Source organism: Pyrgilauda ruficollis, unplaced genomic scaffold, assembly GCF_017590135.1.
Source record: "Pyrgilauda ruficollis isolate IOZ18807 unplaced genomic scaffold, ASM1759013v1 scaffold87, whole genome shotgun sequence".
NCBI classification, from domain to species: domain Eukaryota; kingdom Metazoa; phylum Chordata; class Aves; order Passeriformes; family Passeridae; genus Pyrgilauda; species Pyrgilauda ruficollis.
In genome coordinates this window covers 2,427,689-2,445,558 of record NW_024530710.1, presented here as the reverse complement: position 1 = coordinate 2,445,558, position 17,870 = coordinate 2,427,689, and the positions used below count along the sequence as shown (strand labels likewise).

The 17,870-nt window shown below is 37.2% G+C and overlaps 1 protein-coding gene across 3 annotated transcripts in view; it reads right to left on the bottom strand.

Annotated features, from left to right (window-relative positions):
* The window catches only part of PHF20L1 (PHD finger protein 20 like 1), a 59,140-nt gene continuing 41,270 nt past the window's right edge, over positions 1–17,870 (bottom strand). For 2 of the 3 annotated variants that reach the window (XM_041488078.1, XM_041488079.1), the window contains 6 exons: positions 17,668–17,849; positions 15,673–15,772; positions 13,326–13,521; positions 12,552–12,921; positions 8,842–9,004; positions 1–7,718 (listed from right to left, as the gene is read on the bottom strand). In XM_041488078.1, the coding sequence (XP_041344012.1) occupies positions 7,576–7,718; positions 8,842–9,004; positions 12,552–12,921; positions 13,326–13,521; positions 15,673–15,772; positions 17,668–17,849 (1,154 nt within the window). In that variant the 3' untranslated portion in view covers positions 1–7,575. Of the gene's footprint in view, positions 7,719–8,841; positions 9,005–12,551; positions 12,922–13,325; positions 13,522–14,435; positions 14,523–15,672; positions 15,773–17,667; positions 17,850–17,870 lie in introns of all 3 variants that reach the window. The other variant, XM_041488077.1, reaches the window with a different exon arrangement.

Sequence of the window (17,870 nt, the reverse complement as noted above, 5' to 3'; positions counted from 1 at the left end):
TCGAAGAAGAAGACATTTATTCATTGTTCCAGTTTTGCATACACTTTCTCAGCAGAAGAGACAGTTTGTGCAACTGCAATTTTACATATTGAAAGGCCCAGGGATAAAAGATTAATGTATATAAATACACAGACATCTGTACCCACAGAAAAGTACTCTTACCTCAATAAAATTGGAGCTTGAAAAGTCAACCTTAGCTTAAAAAAAGAACTGGAGTGAGCTTCCCAAATGAGGCAGCAAATTGGAAGCAAAAGAGTTAAGAAAACATTGTGAAATTACGCTTACATCAACCAGTCAATTCATTTCAAACAACAAATTGTTTTTCTGTGTTAATAAAGCACCAATGTTGGACAATCCTCTCACACATTTTAAGAAAGCTACTTAAAAAAAGGTTAACACCATTTGTTACACTTAGATAGAGAACTAAGGTTTACATTCAGCACATTTCTTTCCAAGACATTGTGAAGCACTTATCTGTATCATCTCTGATTAAGACCTCATGCAAAATTAAAGGACGACAAGATGACAGCCCCAGATAATGCACTTTTCAGTGTATTCACTTTATATGTGACATAGTCTTCAAATTTAAAGAACAATAGGGAAGTTTCAGTCATTCCCATGCTAAACTTACCTAGATCAGAAAAAGTGGGCACAGGATTTGTCAAGTCTTAAATTATAACTTACCATTTGGAAAAGTGCCTTTGGTGATAGAAGAACCTAAAGAAGCCCATGTAAGAATATCTGAATTTGCATTTGTCCTTGCAGGAATTGACCATTTCTAGGAAAAATAAAATGCCTTTTCTTTTTCTTATTTATTTATTGAAAATAACAGTTTTCCTCTATCCAACAGTACCACAGTGATTCCAGGTAGAAAAACAGGTGTTTTATTCTCACAACACCAGGGATGCAGATTGGTTTGAAAACCCAAGCAGGAGACAGGGCTGCAACCACAGCGACACACAGGACTTGCAACTTGAATCAATTCAATATTTGACAAAAAAATGCTGAGGCAGTGAGAAAAGTCACCACCAGTCACAAAAGGACAGCAACAGGGTGCAAAACTCTTGGTGTTGGGACAAAACTGCTTTGGGTCTTTTCAATAATGTAATATTTAACCTTCTCTGAACTGAAGGCAACGGTGCAGAGCCAGTGGAGTCAGAAAGGAAGGCCAAGGACAAACACAGCTCCTGCCACACAACAAAGCTGTGAATTCCATAAGCCACCAATGAAAAAGATGGGTTAAAATTGAGGAACCCATCTCTGTCAAGTGACGGATAAAACTAATGAACCTAAAAATTTTGGCTAAGGAACCCTCAGTGTGCCAGAAGTGAAAGACACATTCAGGAAAAGGCAATTTGCACAGATATTTGCACAGATACTATGGTATGTTTGTACAGATCTGGTATCTTATTTCTACTGCAGACTGGCCAGATGGTTGGTCTGACTTGGGAAACCTCTTCTTCAGAAAGTCTGCTAATTGAAAAAAGTGTTTCAGTATGTTGCTCCAAGCCTGAATCTGGTCTTGTATCTTAAGTTTGAGAGCCTGCTTTGAGACTGTTCCTTCAACAATGATTAAAATGTTTCAGAATTAAAAATTTTAAGTTCATTATTTTTGTGTCTACTTTTTCTGGGAATGAAAAAAATTTTCTATATCAGTAACTTACTGAAGTTCTGTCCAATTTCATTCATCTGCTGCTTATCATATGTGCCCTTGTCCACAGGATGTCTAAGAGAAGAACTTCCTTAGCATTGCTGGTTGATTTGTTTTCTACCACAGTAGTGTCTTGAACAGCTTTTGGATCATATTAAAATAAATGACTAAAAGCAAATTAAAGTTACTTTGTAATGACATTGTACAAAGGCACATGTCTGCCCATAAGAAGAGATGCCATCACTGTGAACACATTGTTGAAAGACATTGACTGTAAAGAATGAAGTGCATTGCAAAACTCAAACCTTGAAATTGTTAAAACATCAAAACAGTTCAAGAACAGAAATATCTTCTAATTACTTTGCCACATACATTACTTAATTCAGTACTGTGAATAATTTACTGTTTGTATCATTTGCCTACAGGCTAAAATACAACTGAAGATTCCCTCAAGCCTCACAATGTAGAAAGGTATCAATGACTGCACATAACCGAAGGACTACAGGCCAAACATGCAACTAAAGATTCCCTAATGCTTTAAAACATATGCAAACAATCACTAGCTCACCAGAAGAGAAGTCCATGGAAAGGGAGCCCAGGCACGTAACAATCTCAACAGACCTTTATTGTGAGTATTAGAATGCAGTCAACATTATTGCTATTATAAAAAACAAATCACAGAAGGAAGTATTTTGCTTCTCTCACAGAAGATTTAATCATAGTGCAGTGCTGCCTCTCTCAGAGTCTTTAGTGACAATACACTGATGCACATGGCTACAGCTGAACACAGGAGGCTTGGCCAGTTTTCAGGAAAGGAAGACAGCTGTTTGAAGCAAACAGCAATTGAACTAGCTTTAGTTATCCCACCCACAGTGTAAGGGAAGGGAACTTCTGTCCTGAATGATTTTTCATGCTAGTTCATTTTCTCCATGTGGTCTCCAATTTTTCATTTGGGTTGTTCAGGCTGGTGCAGAATGGCTGCCAAATGCACAGTCTGCACTCAGTGCAGTGTATTTTCACCATCGTTACATGCTCTGTATTTGTTTTCCATATACAAACAGATATACACACAGTGTATAATATTTATTGCTAAAGACAGACCCCCACACCCAGTGCCCAGGACATAACAAAGGATAATAGAAACCATTACTGAAGCATTTCGAACAGCCTCTGCAAAATCCTCACCTAAAGCCATATGCAATCAGTACAACAGAAAAAAATTGTGAGCTAGTAAAATGTGAGAATAGCAACAGGTATTTAAAAAGTGATTAAGCCTCTGACTTTAATAAGCACTCCAAAATTAAGGTGCATATACTGAACCATTTTTAAGCAGTAGAGCAAAAACCTATAGTTCCAGTGTTCTAAGCAATCCTGCTTGCAAATGAATGGCATCATTGCACACACCCCCTTTACACACCAGCACCTCCACAGAGCTACTAACAGGGCAAGGCAGCTGGGACAGCCTGACTGCTCTTTTGGCTGTGAAGCCTCTGCCTGCAGTCCTGCCCATCCTCCACTTGCTGATTTTTATACCAAGCTTCAGTTCAGTTCAGGATCTGTTTTGTGCCTTTAGAGTTCCAGTGAAGAAAAATGGTTACAGCTTCCTTTTAAATACAAAGGAAAAATAGTGTAGTTTACAACATCAAATAGTTTTATAATTTCACTGTAATGTCTGAATGACTCCTTTGCATCCCAACCCGCAGTTTGGTAAGGAGTGCTGGAGCCCAGCAGTGCCAGAGGGGTTTTGCTGTAATATTAATTCAAGTCTAGTTAAGTTAGAAGCCAGATGGGAGTAGAGGAAAATCACCAATTGCACAAGACAGAAGAGGCTTACTTAAGAAAGGCATCAAAAACACCTGGAAATTTTGATAATGGTGCATGCACTCCAACTGTACACAAGTCCCAGGATGCTCTGGAGGCTGTGGACAGAAGAGCCAAAGAGGCCTTTCCCCATGACTGCTTCCCACAGCAGCCAGGAAGAACTGGGCATGAGAACAAAGGAGTGACACCCTCCAGGCACCTCAGAAGCCAGAGTGCAGACAGCTGAAGAACGAAAGAAGAAAAAGATGCAAGCTGCAGAATGAATAGATGAGCACATGTAGAAGCTCAGAGATAAAATTAAGAGAGAGAGGTGGCTGTCAGCCATACAAGATTACTGCACCCATGGAAGAACAGTTTCAATTCTTTGCCACCCAGCAAATACAGGAAATCTATCAGAAAATTGCAACCCATCTTCTCTGTCTATTTGAGAGAAAATGACAGGCTTCTACCACTGTAAACCACTCCACAGCCGAACAAAGATCTATACATCTAAGGCCAGAATATCCAAAATATGGGCACTATTTAACCTACAGCTACCCAAGAAAAGGGTGAACAGAAAGCATCTTCCAACCCATTCCCTGCAATATGACCTGAAGTACATCCATTTTGTAACCAGAACGTGGCAGCCCCATCACGTCATACCAGAGCACAGCACCAACACCACAATTCATTTATGACTGCAGTACTGCTGTCCTGCCATCACTGCAACTGAAACACAATTCCTGATGTAGATGCCTCTGGTATAGTCACAAGTAGGAGCAGGCTTTGAAATGAAATCACCCTGATACCTCCATTAAAAAAAAAACTAACAGGCAAACCCCTAACTAAACCTCAGACAAAAAGCTGGGCATTGAAAGGCTCCAAAAGTTTGCCATTTAGCTCTGTGAAATCACAAGAGGCTTCTGTAAAATGGCATTTCCTCTTTTGTCTAATACTATTTAAAATTCCTATCCAGTGACAGAAGGCTTCAAATTTAAACATTTTGCCTTTCTGTGCACACTTATCAAACAGTCCTTACATTGCCATATACTGTTTTTTACTCAGAGAGGGTCTGTCCCCTTCATCAAACAATGCAGTCACAATTCACACCCCAGTAAATGATGTTGCAAGTAGACTGAGTGTACATCCCTGGCTTATTTAGAGAGGAAGCAGGAAGACAGATGGAAAATTATGCCTACAGGAATAAGATTCTCTTGATAAGGCCAACTAGGAAGAAATACTGGTAAGAGCCAGATCACACTGGGGTTGACTGGTACATGAGCAAAGCAATCAACTGTAAGCTACATTCTGTGCAAAACGCTTAGCATTTTTATGGCACTTGAATTGTGTTTAAAAGAAAAACCTCAAAAGCATCCCAAACCTTTGAATACTTGAGAAGCTGGGGTCAGAAACTAATGTCCACATGTTACAGACCAGCACCATGACTTGAGAAAGCAAACTCAGACAAGTTTGTGAAACATTGGAGCAGGACACGATGTATCATACATAGCATGGTCCATATGGACACTGAGATTGTATTTCTTAGAAGATATGAATGATTGCAGGAGAGTTTTTATAATACATGACTACACAATGAACATTAAAAAAAATACTGAACAGATTGTTTTGCAAGCACAGTTTATCCTGAACAAGGCAGGATCTTGAGGGGTAAAATTACATATTTGTGTAAATTAAGAGGCCATTACACATACAAACAGAAGACACATTAAAGCTGCAAGGGCAACTTCAACTTTGACCTTAGGATTTCCTTTTCAGGATACCATTCCTCCACCTCTGTAGTAAGAATAAAACCTCTGTCCTCCCCCCTGAACTTTCCAAGTCCACCTCCACCTTCAGTAACATTTACAATTATATTACATCACACACATGCACACACATTGCATAATATTGCTACAGTGTATGCTGCATAAATTCTGTAAATACACTCCACTTTGTTTCAAAGTAATTCATCTGGATTTACACTTCTCTTATACAGTACACACAGTACCACATTCAAGGATATGCAGCAAGTGAATAGTCTATAAAAATGTCTCACATATCCAAAAGCAAGTAGGTCACTCAACTATTCATGTTTGAAGCAGTTATTCAGGCATCATCTATATCACACAGAGAGTATTTATTAACAGTTGCTATAAAATGTCAACAACTCCACAGCTCTAATGTTCTTTCTGCATTATGGAGTTGCCAACCATTCCATAATTCCATGTTTTGATGCATCTCTGTGATGTCTCCTACAAGCTTGATGTGGGAAGACTTAAGTAGCAACCGCTCTGGAACAGGGGTTTACATTTTGCTTTGGCCACCAGGAGTGATAACTCACTTCAGGTATGACAGACAGAGAGGAAAGGTCAGGGTACGTTTACTTTAGCAATGAACCAGCCACGCTGCTTTCTTTCTCAATAATGGTTTTATCATGAAAGTTCAATGCATTGGTTGCAAAATCTTTCCCAGATAATCCATCTTTGGCACATTTTTCAGTTGTATGCATCCTTAAAAGGCATTCCAAGATTTTTTGATGGTCTGTACATAATAACAATCACTTCTTTTTTACATTTGTATGTAGATCAGGAAGAAAAGTGGAAAATGTAGAGTATGCAGAATAGTTTTAATAAACAGTTTTACATACAGTACCTTACATATAGAACAGTGTGTTTGCAAATTTAAATAATTTTTTGAATGTACAGTGGCTTGTACTCTTATCAAAAGGTAAATTCAAGTTTACTGTCTATCGGTTCTAAAATGCATTTATACAGATAACTAGAACTGATAAACAGACATGAGGCATAAAATGTTCAAGTATCTTAATGTCCTCAGTTAAATAGCCTCCTTTTAACAGTCATATTTTACAAATTTCAAAACCTGTACATACATTATTTTCAATTTTAGAAACTGCTTGTTAAAAGGTAATATGAACCACCAGTTCTTGTAGTCTATGGTAATAAAACTAGACATGTGTAGGTAGAAATGTGTATGGCATGTATACACGTACACATAGCTATACACATGTACGTACACACACAGACACGGATGTAGCACTGGGGACAGCGGCAACTTATCAGCACAGGAAATGTCCTGGGCTCAACATCCAGCAAGAGCTAACAGAGCAGGTAGGTTGCCTTTGGTTTCATGACATTTCATTCACTGAAGCTGAAAAATTTTACAAAAACAACTTGGATAAGGTATCTTGTGATTTTTGCCTCTAATGGTTTAGAATTTCCACAGCCACAGACAGTTTTGCTGCTCTTGTCATGCCTCATCCCCGCTGAGGATGGTGAAGTTTTCAGAGGGCCAACATCAGAATAGAGCTACCCAGGACAAAAATTGTACCTTGATTCCTGAACACTGCTGTAGAACATAAAAAAATATAAACTAGATACAATTTTGGATGGACTGCTGGCACCAAGTAGGACTTTGGAAAAAACCTTCGCCCAAGTCATAATTAAACTCTCATCCCAGTGATTTTAATATTATTTGGCACATCTTACCACTACTTTCCACTTCTGTTTTAAAGGAGCCTAGGGGTGCTGCTCTAGGGATTTCTATTTAAAAAAATACTTTAAAAGGGAGACCATGACAAGTAGTTTTTTTTCAAAAATCAAAGCTAGTATGTTTGTTTTCCTGAACACTCATAGGCGAAAGAAATAATCTAAAAACCTTCCTTGTAGAGAAGATACAGCTCTCTCTGTATCTATCTTTCACTAGCAAGATAAGAGGATTGCATTTTTAGTCAGCTGAATTCTGCTAATTTAGAAATGTTTGCCAAGGGTTTCAAAACAGTAGCACTGCTCTTCAAAGAGTTTTTGTTTGTTGAATTTTCTTGTATCTGGGGATTTACTTGTTCAACATGTTAAAATGCTGAGAAATTGACATTTCTCAGTATATTATATATAATTTTGAAGCTCGGACATTGAATATTCATATTTTTAATAAAACAGATTCCTGACTCTAAACTTCCTCTCTTCTTTCTAAAGCTTCAGCCTATTAATGTAATCAGCAAAGAACCAGATAAATGCTCAGCTTTTTGCTGTCTTCCTGTCAGTCTTGTGGCTAATAAGAAAACTCATTGTAAAGAACCTATTTTTACTTCTATATTCTTCCTTTTGTCATACAGAGCAAAGTGTTGCTATTTGCTGTACTTTTCCCATGTCAATTAAGAGCTGTTTGATACGTCGCTTGAGCTGAGGCAATCTTGCCAGAGGATCTGGTGGTTCCAGTTCTCCAGTGAAATCAAGCCAGCTTTCTAAAACTACAGAAAGGAAAGGAAGAAGTTGATTAGAGTAACTCTTTGGGAAACAGTTTCCATAAAAATTAAACTTTTCTTTCTTATTTTGTCCTTCAAAAAAGGGAAAATACACTGAGGCTGTGATTTTTATTCAACAGAAGAAATTTTGTTAGCGAAACACCAACTAATTCTGTATTTCTATTGAACAATCCAATCTTCTGATTTGATTGTTGCTGTAAAAAGGTATCTGGGACTAAATTTTACCCTTGGCTCACAATTTACCCTCTCCACACATAAAAGCAACTTCAGTTCACAGTCTACTCTGACAGTTCTGAAACAGAAAATGCAACCCTTAAACACAAGGCTTGCTTCTGCCACTTTAACAGGCTCCTGTGGACAAGGTCCAGATTACAGAATGGTTTTTCCAATCTTCAACAAATGTTTTCAAGGAATTTCTCTGCTTGTATAAACAGAGAAGGGAAAAGGTCAACCCTGTTAGTTTAGAAACACTGTGTCTAGGAAAAGCAGGGATACTGGAAGTAAAACTGCAAATAGAAATAAGACAACTTTATTTGTTAGAAGATTAATTAAGGAGTCCTAGGATTAGACTACAAGCTTCCTTAATTACTAGTTTCTATGACTGGCAGGTCACAGGCACTTATGTGGTACAATATTCTCATACAATGTAATTTCATTCAAGTTTTCCCATGAAGACTGAATTGTCTTCATGAGACCACTTGCTTACTAATAAGAAAAAAACAAAGTTGAAGGCACAATAAACACCTTTTTTTTTCCCCTACATTTTGTCAATTACTACAACAATCAGGCAAAAACCACTCCAGGTGTAGAAAAAGCCATCAGCTTTAGGATTCATACCTGGACAAAGACTAGACAAGTTATCTAAGATTTCTGAAGTCTGAGCCTGAGCTCAGGGGCTCTGAGTGCCTTGTCTACTTTGATGGCATTGAAAAAACTTGAGGAAGGGGGTTGGGAGATCAAGGGTACAAGCTCTGCTTATAATTCTGGGACTCAAATTTGAACAGAATACTTAAAAATCCATCCTCAGTGCCTCAGATCACTTTGAACACATTAGTTAAGAGAGATGCTGCTACAGGTACATTAACAAGTAATCTGGCAATGCAGTTACCATCAACTTCTTTTTCAATCAGGTCCATTCTGCTGGTGACTTCGTTCTGTACATTCTCTATATGGGTGAGGAGATTTAGCTGCCATTGAAGATGTGTGTCCACTTGTTCTTCTGAGCCTTTTCTTTCATTACAAACAAACACAGTGTTTCCTTCAGCAGAATTCTTCATAGGAGCAACAGAAAGAAAAAAATTGCCATTTAAGATTTTTTTTCCTTTGTTTTAACTTCTGGTGTTGATTTCAACATTTGAGTCACATGATAAACTCTGCTGGCTTAGAATTGTACTTCTGTATACACGACAAAAAGCTTACTCAGAAAGCCACATTCTATGACACATCAATAAACTAAACCAAATGCAGATTCCACACAAGTAAGCAACTATACCTTCTGCCTCATTTCCCTAACACTGAAGTTTATCAGTTCAAATACTTTCTTCAGTGCAGTAAGACAGATTGTACTTCTGTGCCCTTTTTATATAAATAGCAACTTAAATCATAAAGTGCTGAACTGCATGGGTCTACTGCCACCAAAAATGTGCAAAATCCTAAGGTTTGTTTCCGTGGAAAACTCTCTAAAATGCAGAAGTATCTAAGATCTCAACAGTCACTACTTTGCACAAATAAGCTGGACATCCTATTTCACAGAATCCCAGAATGGGTCAGCTTGGAAGGGACCACAGTGGATCACCTGGTCCCAGAGGGTCATCCCAGGGCACATGGCACAGGACTGTGTCCAGATGGTTCTGGAGTATCTCCAGTGAGGGGAGAGAGTATCTCATCCTCTCCGAGAAATCTGTTCTGTTTCCGATTAAGACAAAAAACTTCTATTCCTACCTGTTATTACCCTACCTACCTTCCAGGCACAAGTCTGGGGTAGAACTGAACATGTTTGGGGACAGTTATAGTAACACGTGGAGTTATGCAAACATAGTATCTGAGGAAGACTGACTTCTTCAATATAATTAGTACCTTCACAGCATGCCAGAGATAATACACGAGCTCCTAATATTTCTATATTTGATGTTACAGCTACTGAGTGGAAGTAGATCAGATTTAATGAGTTAAAAATACTCAGCATCTCAGGTAATTAGGAGGATTAACAGCTTCCATTCTATATCCACTATGACTTCATATGCAATGAAGTTCTTTCACTATTGAAGATTTTATTTTAAGGACTAGAATGCCAGATAGATGTGCTCACCCAGTGTCAGTTCAGGTCAAATGCCAGAGCAAAGAATGACTTTAATTGTATTAATACACTTCTCTGAAGACCTCAGCTAATTTTCCACACCACTTCAGAAAAAAATGGTGTGAGGTCTGTTATTAATATATTTCTCTCTCTAGTCAAATATAGAAGAGTGAGAAGAGAGGTAAAGAAGAAAATAGGAACTGAAGGATTTTAAGTTTCAACTTAAGCAAAAAAACCCAACTTTCATTTTAATGAAATAAATAAAATAAATTAAAATACATCAACCAAACCAATAAAACTCTGACTGACCTGCAGGCAGCTTTATTAGCAACTCAGATGGGACAAGTGTTGCTAATATTCGTAATGTTCATTAAAGGAGTTAAAATTATGTATCAGATATAGATTTTATTTGAAAGGTATGAGAGTTTTGATGCCTTTATGATATTTAAAATCCCTTCTCTGAAGGGATTTTCAGTGTCTTCAGTAATCAAACTTTTCATAATCTTATGAATATGAATAATATTTCCAATATAAGTAAGAAATTATCTATTCCTTACAATTTTCAGACCCTCTCCAAAACTACAAGAACGCCATTTTTCCCTAGCTGTAAAAGGATCCAAGTCCATAATTCTAAAAGCAAAATCATCTTTCAGCCTGCTTCAGCAAGACAGAGAAAATTTCAAAGCTAAGGATCTGAATATGTAAATAACATCATAAATGTGGGTTTTTTTCTTCTAATGACCTCTATATTTATTGAAATGGCTTCTTGAAAAAAAAAAACCATAAAATCCAACAGGTTCTCCTCTAACCTATGAGATCAATATAGGTAATCAGGCAGGGATGGCAGGAGAAGAGGTAGGATACTGCTCATGGACAAGAAATAATAGGAAGCAGGGGAAGTCTTGTGCTTTCAGAAGCAAAACCAAGGAAACTAAATACAATTTTAAAGATAATGCATAGCCCAAAAAGGGACTTGAAAACAGTTGATCCAAACACTGTTTGTAAGAGAAATGGAAGTATGTAACAGAACGGCAGATCTGGATAAGACAAAACAGTATGGAAAACCAGAATATTAAAAGGCTCTGAAGAATGCTAGAAAGGAAAATTCAAAGCATCAACCGAACTTTGACAAGGAAAGGAGAAAAGGCATCTTAGAGAGAAGTCAGGATCATTTAAGAATGGTCCTTCAATGTCAGTTTTAAGGTAGGTGCAGGCAGGTGTATATGGAGAAACCAAGGAGACCTTTTCCATGACTATTACATTGAGGCAAAAGGCCTTATTTTAATATCAAGGCTGACTACTGAAAAGGTGATCAAGGTTTCTCCAAAGGAAAGAACACTATTAAACCAAGAAGAGATCTGTTGAGGACAGTGTAAAACAGAGAGCACCTAGCTTTTTAGATATATGCTTCAGTCTCTGAAGGAAATATTAGTTTTGTTAAACTGCTCATGTATATTTTCCTTTAATTCTAAATATCTTTATACTATTTATACTGTTTACAATGACGATTTAAACTACTGTTGGAAGGCAAGAGTATTTGGCACTGCTGCATGTCTCCTTCCTATAAACCTGAAAATAGCTGTGCAGTGTAGCAAATTTAGCACAGAAACAGGTATTTTTAATTAGAATGAGCCTAAAATTCCCCATTCAGACTATACAGCTTACATGCCACATTTAGAACTAAAATTGAAGAGAAAAAAAGATGCATCATACTCATTTCTTCCACACCACAAACTGTACTTCTAAAGGGGGATGAGTTGGATGATTTATCCTCATACAGCTGGTATTGCAGAAAACAGAAAGGTTTGGTTCTCTTTGGTTTTTGCTCTGAGAACTGTTCACTAAAACCAGATTAACAAGTTTCAGACCTTTTCCATCAAATAATGGATTCAAACCATTAATGTAAAAAATGAGATGTTTAAACAGCAAAATATAATCCTGACTGAAAATGTTTCATTAGAAGAAATATGCAATATAGAAGATTGAAAAGCAGTTGCACATGAGGTGAAATTAGTTGGTCAGAAAATCATTACATGTGAAAGACATTCTAGGTACCACTGCTATTAAAAGAAGAATAGAGTACAATAATACACACTATTAAAAAAGCCTTGGTTTAAAAAATAACAACCAAAACCCTTGAACACATGTAGATAACCAAATGGAGAGAAAAAGGGAAACTCGTCCCATTTTCCTCACCTCATAAAAACCATGTAAATTCTGTTCCAACACCCTGCATTTTAAGAATGGAGTTTCCTTTCTCTCAAAACATTGGACTGAGAATGATTTTTCAGCATAGGCAATACCTTAAACCATACCTTCTATTTCATACAGCAGCTGAAATGAACATACTTCACCTGGAACAATTTCAGTGATCCAAGTTTGCTTCCAGTGATTTCTGCAGACTTATTTGATAAATATGTTGACTTAGAGCAATAAAGATTTTTAAATACCTGTATGTTCAGTTTTATCAGACTGAACATATTTTTCCAAATAAAATTTCCCAGATAAAGAATGATACTTACCTGCTCATTCATGCCACCATCTTTAAAAGAATATTGTAAACAGTTTTTATTCTCTGCGTGATATTCCTGATCTTCCTCAAAGCTACTTGTGTCTTCATCATCTGAGCTCATAGGGTCAGTGACTGCTTTGTAGTCATGACTAAAACTCTGTGGTTTTTGGTAACTGTGCTCACTTGTGATGTATGTTTCTTCCATCTTCTGGGGTATACTGGGTGGCTCTTTATGGTTTTGACTATGACACGTCCTTTCAGCTGGATTAACAGCATCCTGCAAAGTCACTAACTTTTTCTCTACCCCAACAGTTCTTTGTTCTTGTTCTTTTCTCATCCCTGAGTAAGCCCAGAGATGAAGGTCTGGGTGATGCTTATTTCTGCAATGAAGAGGAGGAAAAAAAGCAAGTTATAGAGATCTTAGTGCAGTTAGAGGACTGAACTATTAAGCATCCAATTCTCCTAGATATTAACTACTGAAAAGCACAATTATTAAAAAAGAAATATTCCTAGGTCATTCATCAATTTAAAATAAATCCAGAATGTCCCTTTAACACAAATTTTACCAAAAAAATCACCAATAATCCCAACAGACCAGATCTGCTTGGGCGCTGAACATCTAGCTCCTGCTGAAGCTGAGGATACTGAACATCTTGCACTTGAATTATTTAAAAAACTATACAAGAAAGAACTTCAATGTGAGAGAAAAATGCAAATGCAATAATGGTAGTCTTTGCTACCTGAATAGATACAGCAGGAAAATAAACCCTGGAGGGATACCTACTTCAGTATCCCAATCTTCAGCTGCAGTCCATGCAGTATTTCAGTTACCCCATATACATCTGCCAGTAGGTGATGGGTTGACACGATCTTTTTGGCATTAAGATGAGAGTAGTTCTCTTTCAAGAATGACAATCCACACATGTGTCCATTGTTTAGCCAGTCTTTGTCATAGAGATATTTGGCACTCCACCTCTGTCCTGGGGTAAGCAATAAAGAAATTGAGGGACATCTAAAGCCACAGCAGAATTATGTTTACAACTAGAGTGCTATATTTATGTGTTGTACTTGCCTAAATATCTCCTAACATCCATGAAAGGATGACTCAGGATTTTGCTATTAATATATATGAGTTTAGTTTTTGTGGATTAAGGAGAAAGTCAAAACTTATGAGAAAGAAAATCAGCCTGAAACCTCAAGACCCCTCTAAATGGCATTTGAAATTAAAATCTAATCACCTTTGCAATCAAACTATATGATATTAAGATCTATGCTGCTATCAAAATAAAAATTACCAAAAATATTACATTGACATTTTATTTATCGAAGTAGTTGAACTTTTTTTTTTTTTAAAGAAAGCCTAAGTTACCAAGAGAAATATTACAGTGGATTTTATATGGACATATCCAAAACACCCCGTTTGTTTCTAAAAGACAAATGTTATGCTTCAATACTGAAGTCAATATCTATTTATTAGAAGCCAAGAAAAGGCTTCAGGAAAAGAAGATATTTCAAAGTTATCTGACAGCAGAGCTCTCACACTCCCCTTTGAGGTGCCTTTCACCAGACTTGTAACGAGGGTATTGATGTATGTGGGCCTCAGCTCTCCCCTGCTATGCCTTAACCCAACCATCAGGAATGAGTATTTAGCTAAGGCTTCTACAGTAGCTAAATAACTACTAAAAAACCCAAACAAATAATAAAAAAAACCCCATAACAAAATGAAACAAAACCAAAATGCCCACCCAAAACTAGAAATGCATAATGCTAATTATTGCAATGTTATTGTTTACAACAAGGCACCCAGACGGACTGACAGTATCTTACACTCGATTTCAAATCATACTAGCATCATAGACAGAACAAAGAACGGGTTGATGGAAGCCCTTCATACCTTTCAGGAGAATACCCTGTCTATCTCCTTTTTGCCCATTATCCCAATACACTTTAAAATACTGACATTGAGAATGACTTTTTTCTCCTGACATAGAAAGAAAAGAAGTAATGGTTAGGAAGGGAGAGAAGATAAAAATTAGGGACACAGACTCTGCATAGCAGGGGAAAACGAAGTACCTAACACAGTGCAGGGAAAGAGCACAAGACAAATTAGCTGGGTTTAGTAAGAAAAAGCTGAGCTGCTCAAGAGACACCACACAGAACTATCAGACAAGACTCTCTACCACCAGTTTTGATTCACACTGGGACACATCGAACCAGCTCTACTTTCCTAATATTTCATCTCAAAAATAGCTGATAAAATCTCTGCAAACAATTTTCATATTTCACTTCTTAAATTTAGAATGACAGTAAATTTGAGGTTGTGGTCTCATTGCCCTTTTGAAACAGCTGGAGTGCTGGATATTTCACCAGAGGACAGGTATGTGCATTTGAATCAATTGTCAGAAGAAAATACAAAAGACTTACTTCCAGATTTTTTAGTTTTTCTCCAAATAACAGCTAAGAAAAATGGGTTTATCACAGAATAATTTTTAAATCAACATCTTCTTAATCAAATGTATTCAGTTTAAAAGTCAATAGTTTTCCTAGTTCTTATGAATTTGACCTAACTATCTGAAGATCAACATATGCTGTGTGCGCACTATTGTTTACTACAAGATGGAATGGATTTTTCTGTATTTTAAGTATTCAGTTCCACACTTTTACACAGTTCTGGACAAATGTAAACATTCTAAAATTGCAGTTACTATGAAATGCCATTCACAGTATGTTTGAGTGTACTGTGGTACTGAGTCCTTTTCCTCTAAGAAAGTATTTAAATGAACAAATGTGATTCCAAGTATTGGCAAAACAGATCCCTGAACAAAAATGATTTCTTTAGAAAGGCTTTCCAAACTATACTGACATAAAAAAGTGCTAAAGTTTGGGAGGAATTAAGTTTCAACAAGTAAAACAATGGTAACTGAGTTTATGGATAAGATTTAGCATAGCTGACCATGATGTTACTAACATAAAAGTAAGTTTCTGCTCAGAGCCAAACTTAGAATCACTTGCCCCAAAGAAGCATCACACGTAACACAAAACAGACAAAGCTTGAACAATTTAAGCAAATTCATAACATCTTTGCTCAAAAATCCCAAGCAGGGCTGCAGATAAAGGTGGTTTATCCATACCTGGTGGATCTCTGCAGATGTAACAGATGTACTGCTCTGGAATGCTGTCCTCCAGCAGTCCCATGCATACACTGTGCTGCCAACACAAGCATTCTTCACACTGATGTCAGAAAAAAAAAACAACAACAAAAGCAAAAACTAAAACTGAGACAAGTAGATGCAAAAACCCAGGAGCTACTTCTTGAATCATCAAAATGCAGAGAACAGCACTTTAATTTAAATAGCTGGTTTGAGCAAGATTATTTTAGCTGGGCAATTTGTGTTTGGGTAGACAAAGACATCAAGCTAAAAAAAGAGCTCTAGATCTGAAAGTTACCTCAACCACAAACTCCAGACTGGAGAAAAAAAAAAAAAAAGCAGCTGAAGATGTAATATTAAATAGTATTTTATTACAACATTCAGTATTTTAGCACCTACATATTTAGTAGTGAAACATAAGACAGGAGTATAATATTATAGTAAAGTAGAAAGATAATGTAATACATTACAGCATAACAGTGAAAAGTAGAAAACTCTTCAGTTTAATTATTTATATTTACAAAGCATCTCTCCAGTGCGCTAGAAAGATGTGCTTTTAATATCGCACCAATGGAAAATCTAAAAGAAAAAGAAAATTAAGAGAAAATGAAAGAGGAGAAACAAGAGAATAGGAGAGCAAAATAGAAGTGGTAAGACATGAGAGCCTAAAAACAGCAAACTGGTTGCTCTCAGTGAAATAAGCATGAAGAGGAAAAATCAGGCTGCCACTGGACTTGAAAAACAGGCAGGAAACTACCTCTTATAAAGATGCTTCCCTTTCTCAACTCTGTACTTGCTAGTGTTTCAAATATCTGCTGGCTCACTGCTGAAAATCTCTCTTTGCTTTGACATGCCTTTGAGCATCAGCCTGTTCAAAACACCAACTCACCTTGCCTCCTGTCCCTACAGCTACCGTGTCCCCTCCTGTCTCAAAAGATTGTTACACCAGTCCATTTTTCCACATTGTTACCATAGCTGAACTGCTCAGTTCCTCCAACACAGCACAGCTTTTTAGTCTGCTCCCCGAGACAGCCTGTGTGCCCTTCATTTCCAGGGCTCTGTCAGTTCCAGAACAGTAAGTCCACTAACATATGACAGCCCTACTTTTTCCTTTAAATATCAACTAAAGAGCTCCATACTATCAACTGGAACTGTACCACAGTAGTAGTTGAATACAAACCTGATTTTGAATGGGGGTAAAAAACACAGCAGGTCATGACCTTTTTAAAGTTGTTGACAACTGAGTTCTTCCTTACTGCTTTTTGCATCTGATTTAATCACTGCATTATAAATTGCTTGAGAAAAAATACTTGAAATTACTCATAGATGGGAAACACTCTCCTCATTGGAGTACAAAGTAATAAGCAGCAGGAGTTGCAATCTATCCACACCTGAATGCTGTGCAAACATTGTATACTCTTCTTCACTTTTATCTATACCAAGTTAAGGTGTAAATTCTCAGCAGCTTCTAAAACCTGGTAGTGATACCCAGTGTGAGAAGTGCTGTTCTAAAGATGAAACACACATCACAGTACTGACAGTATTTAGTGTCTGCACAGGAGACATGTTGCACACAGAGGAGGGACATTTACAGTGAGCAGAGAGGTTTCTACAAGTGGTACTGCAAAGCACAAGGGCCAAGCCAGGAGGGCTCGTAAAATCAGGGTGGTCTGGGGAACAGAAGCAGAATGGTTTGTGTGCAGCCAAGTATACTTTATTCCAAATTTATCAGCTGGCTATAAAGGTTACCCAGCAATTTGTCCTATATATCAAATTGCTAGAGAAACCCCATCCTAGAGAAACAGCTCTGCATGCACTGAACAGAGCCAAACCAAGTGCAGAACAAAGAAATATTTTGTTCTTGTTCACTTATGTACAGCTCTCTACACAATTCCAGTCTGTGACACATCAAAAGGGCACCTTCACAAGCAAAACATTCACATGGAAAATGTAACTCCACACACCAAACTTCTTTACCTGAATCATAAAGCCATTTTCTTCATCAAGTTCACAAATGCATCTAACAATTTCATTGAGAGCATCATCTTCATCCTGAGACTCTTCAAAGTTGGTTGAATCAAAATCCTGATTGTATTCATCACCACTAAGTAACAAACTCTCTGTGGAAGAATCATCCAAGAACTCCACATCTGAAAGGTCTAATAGAAATAAATACATGT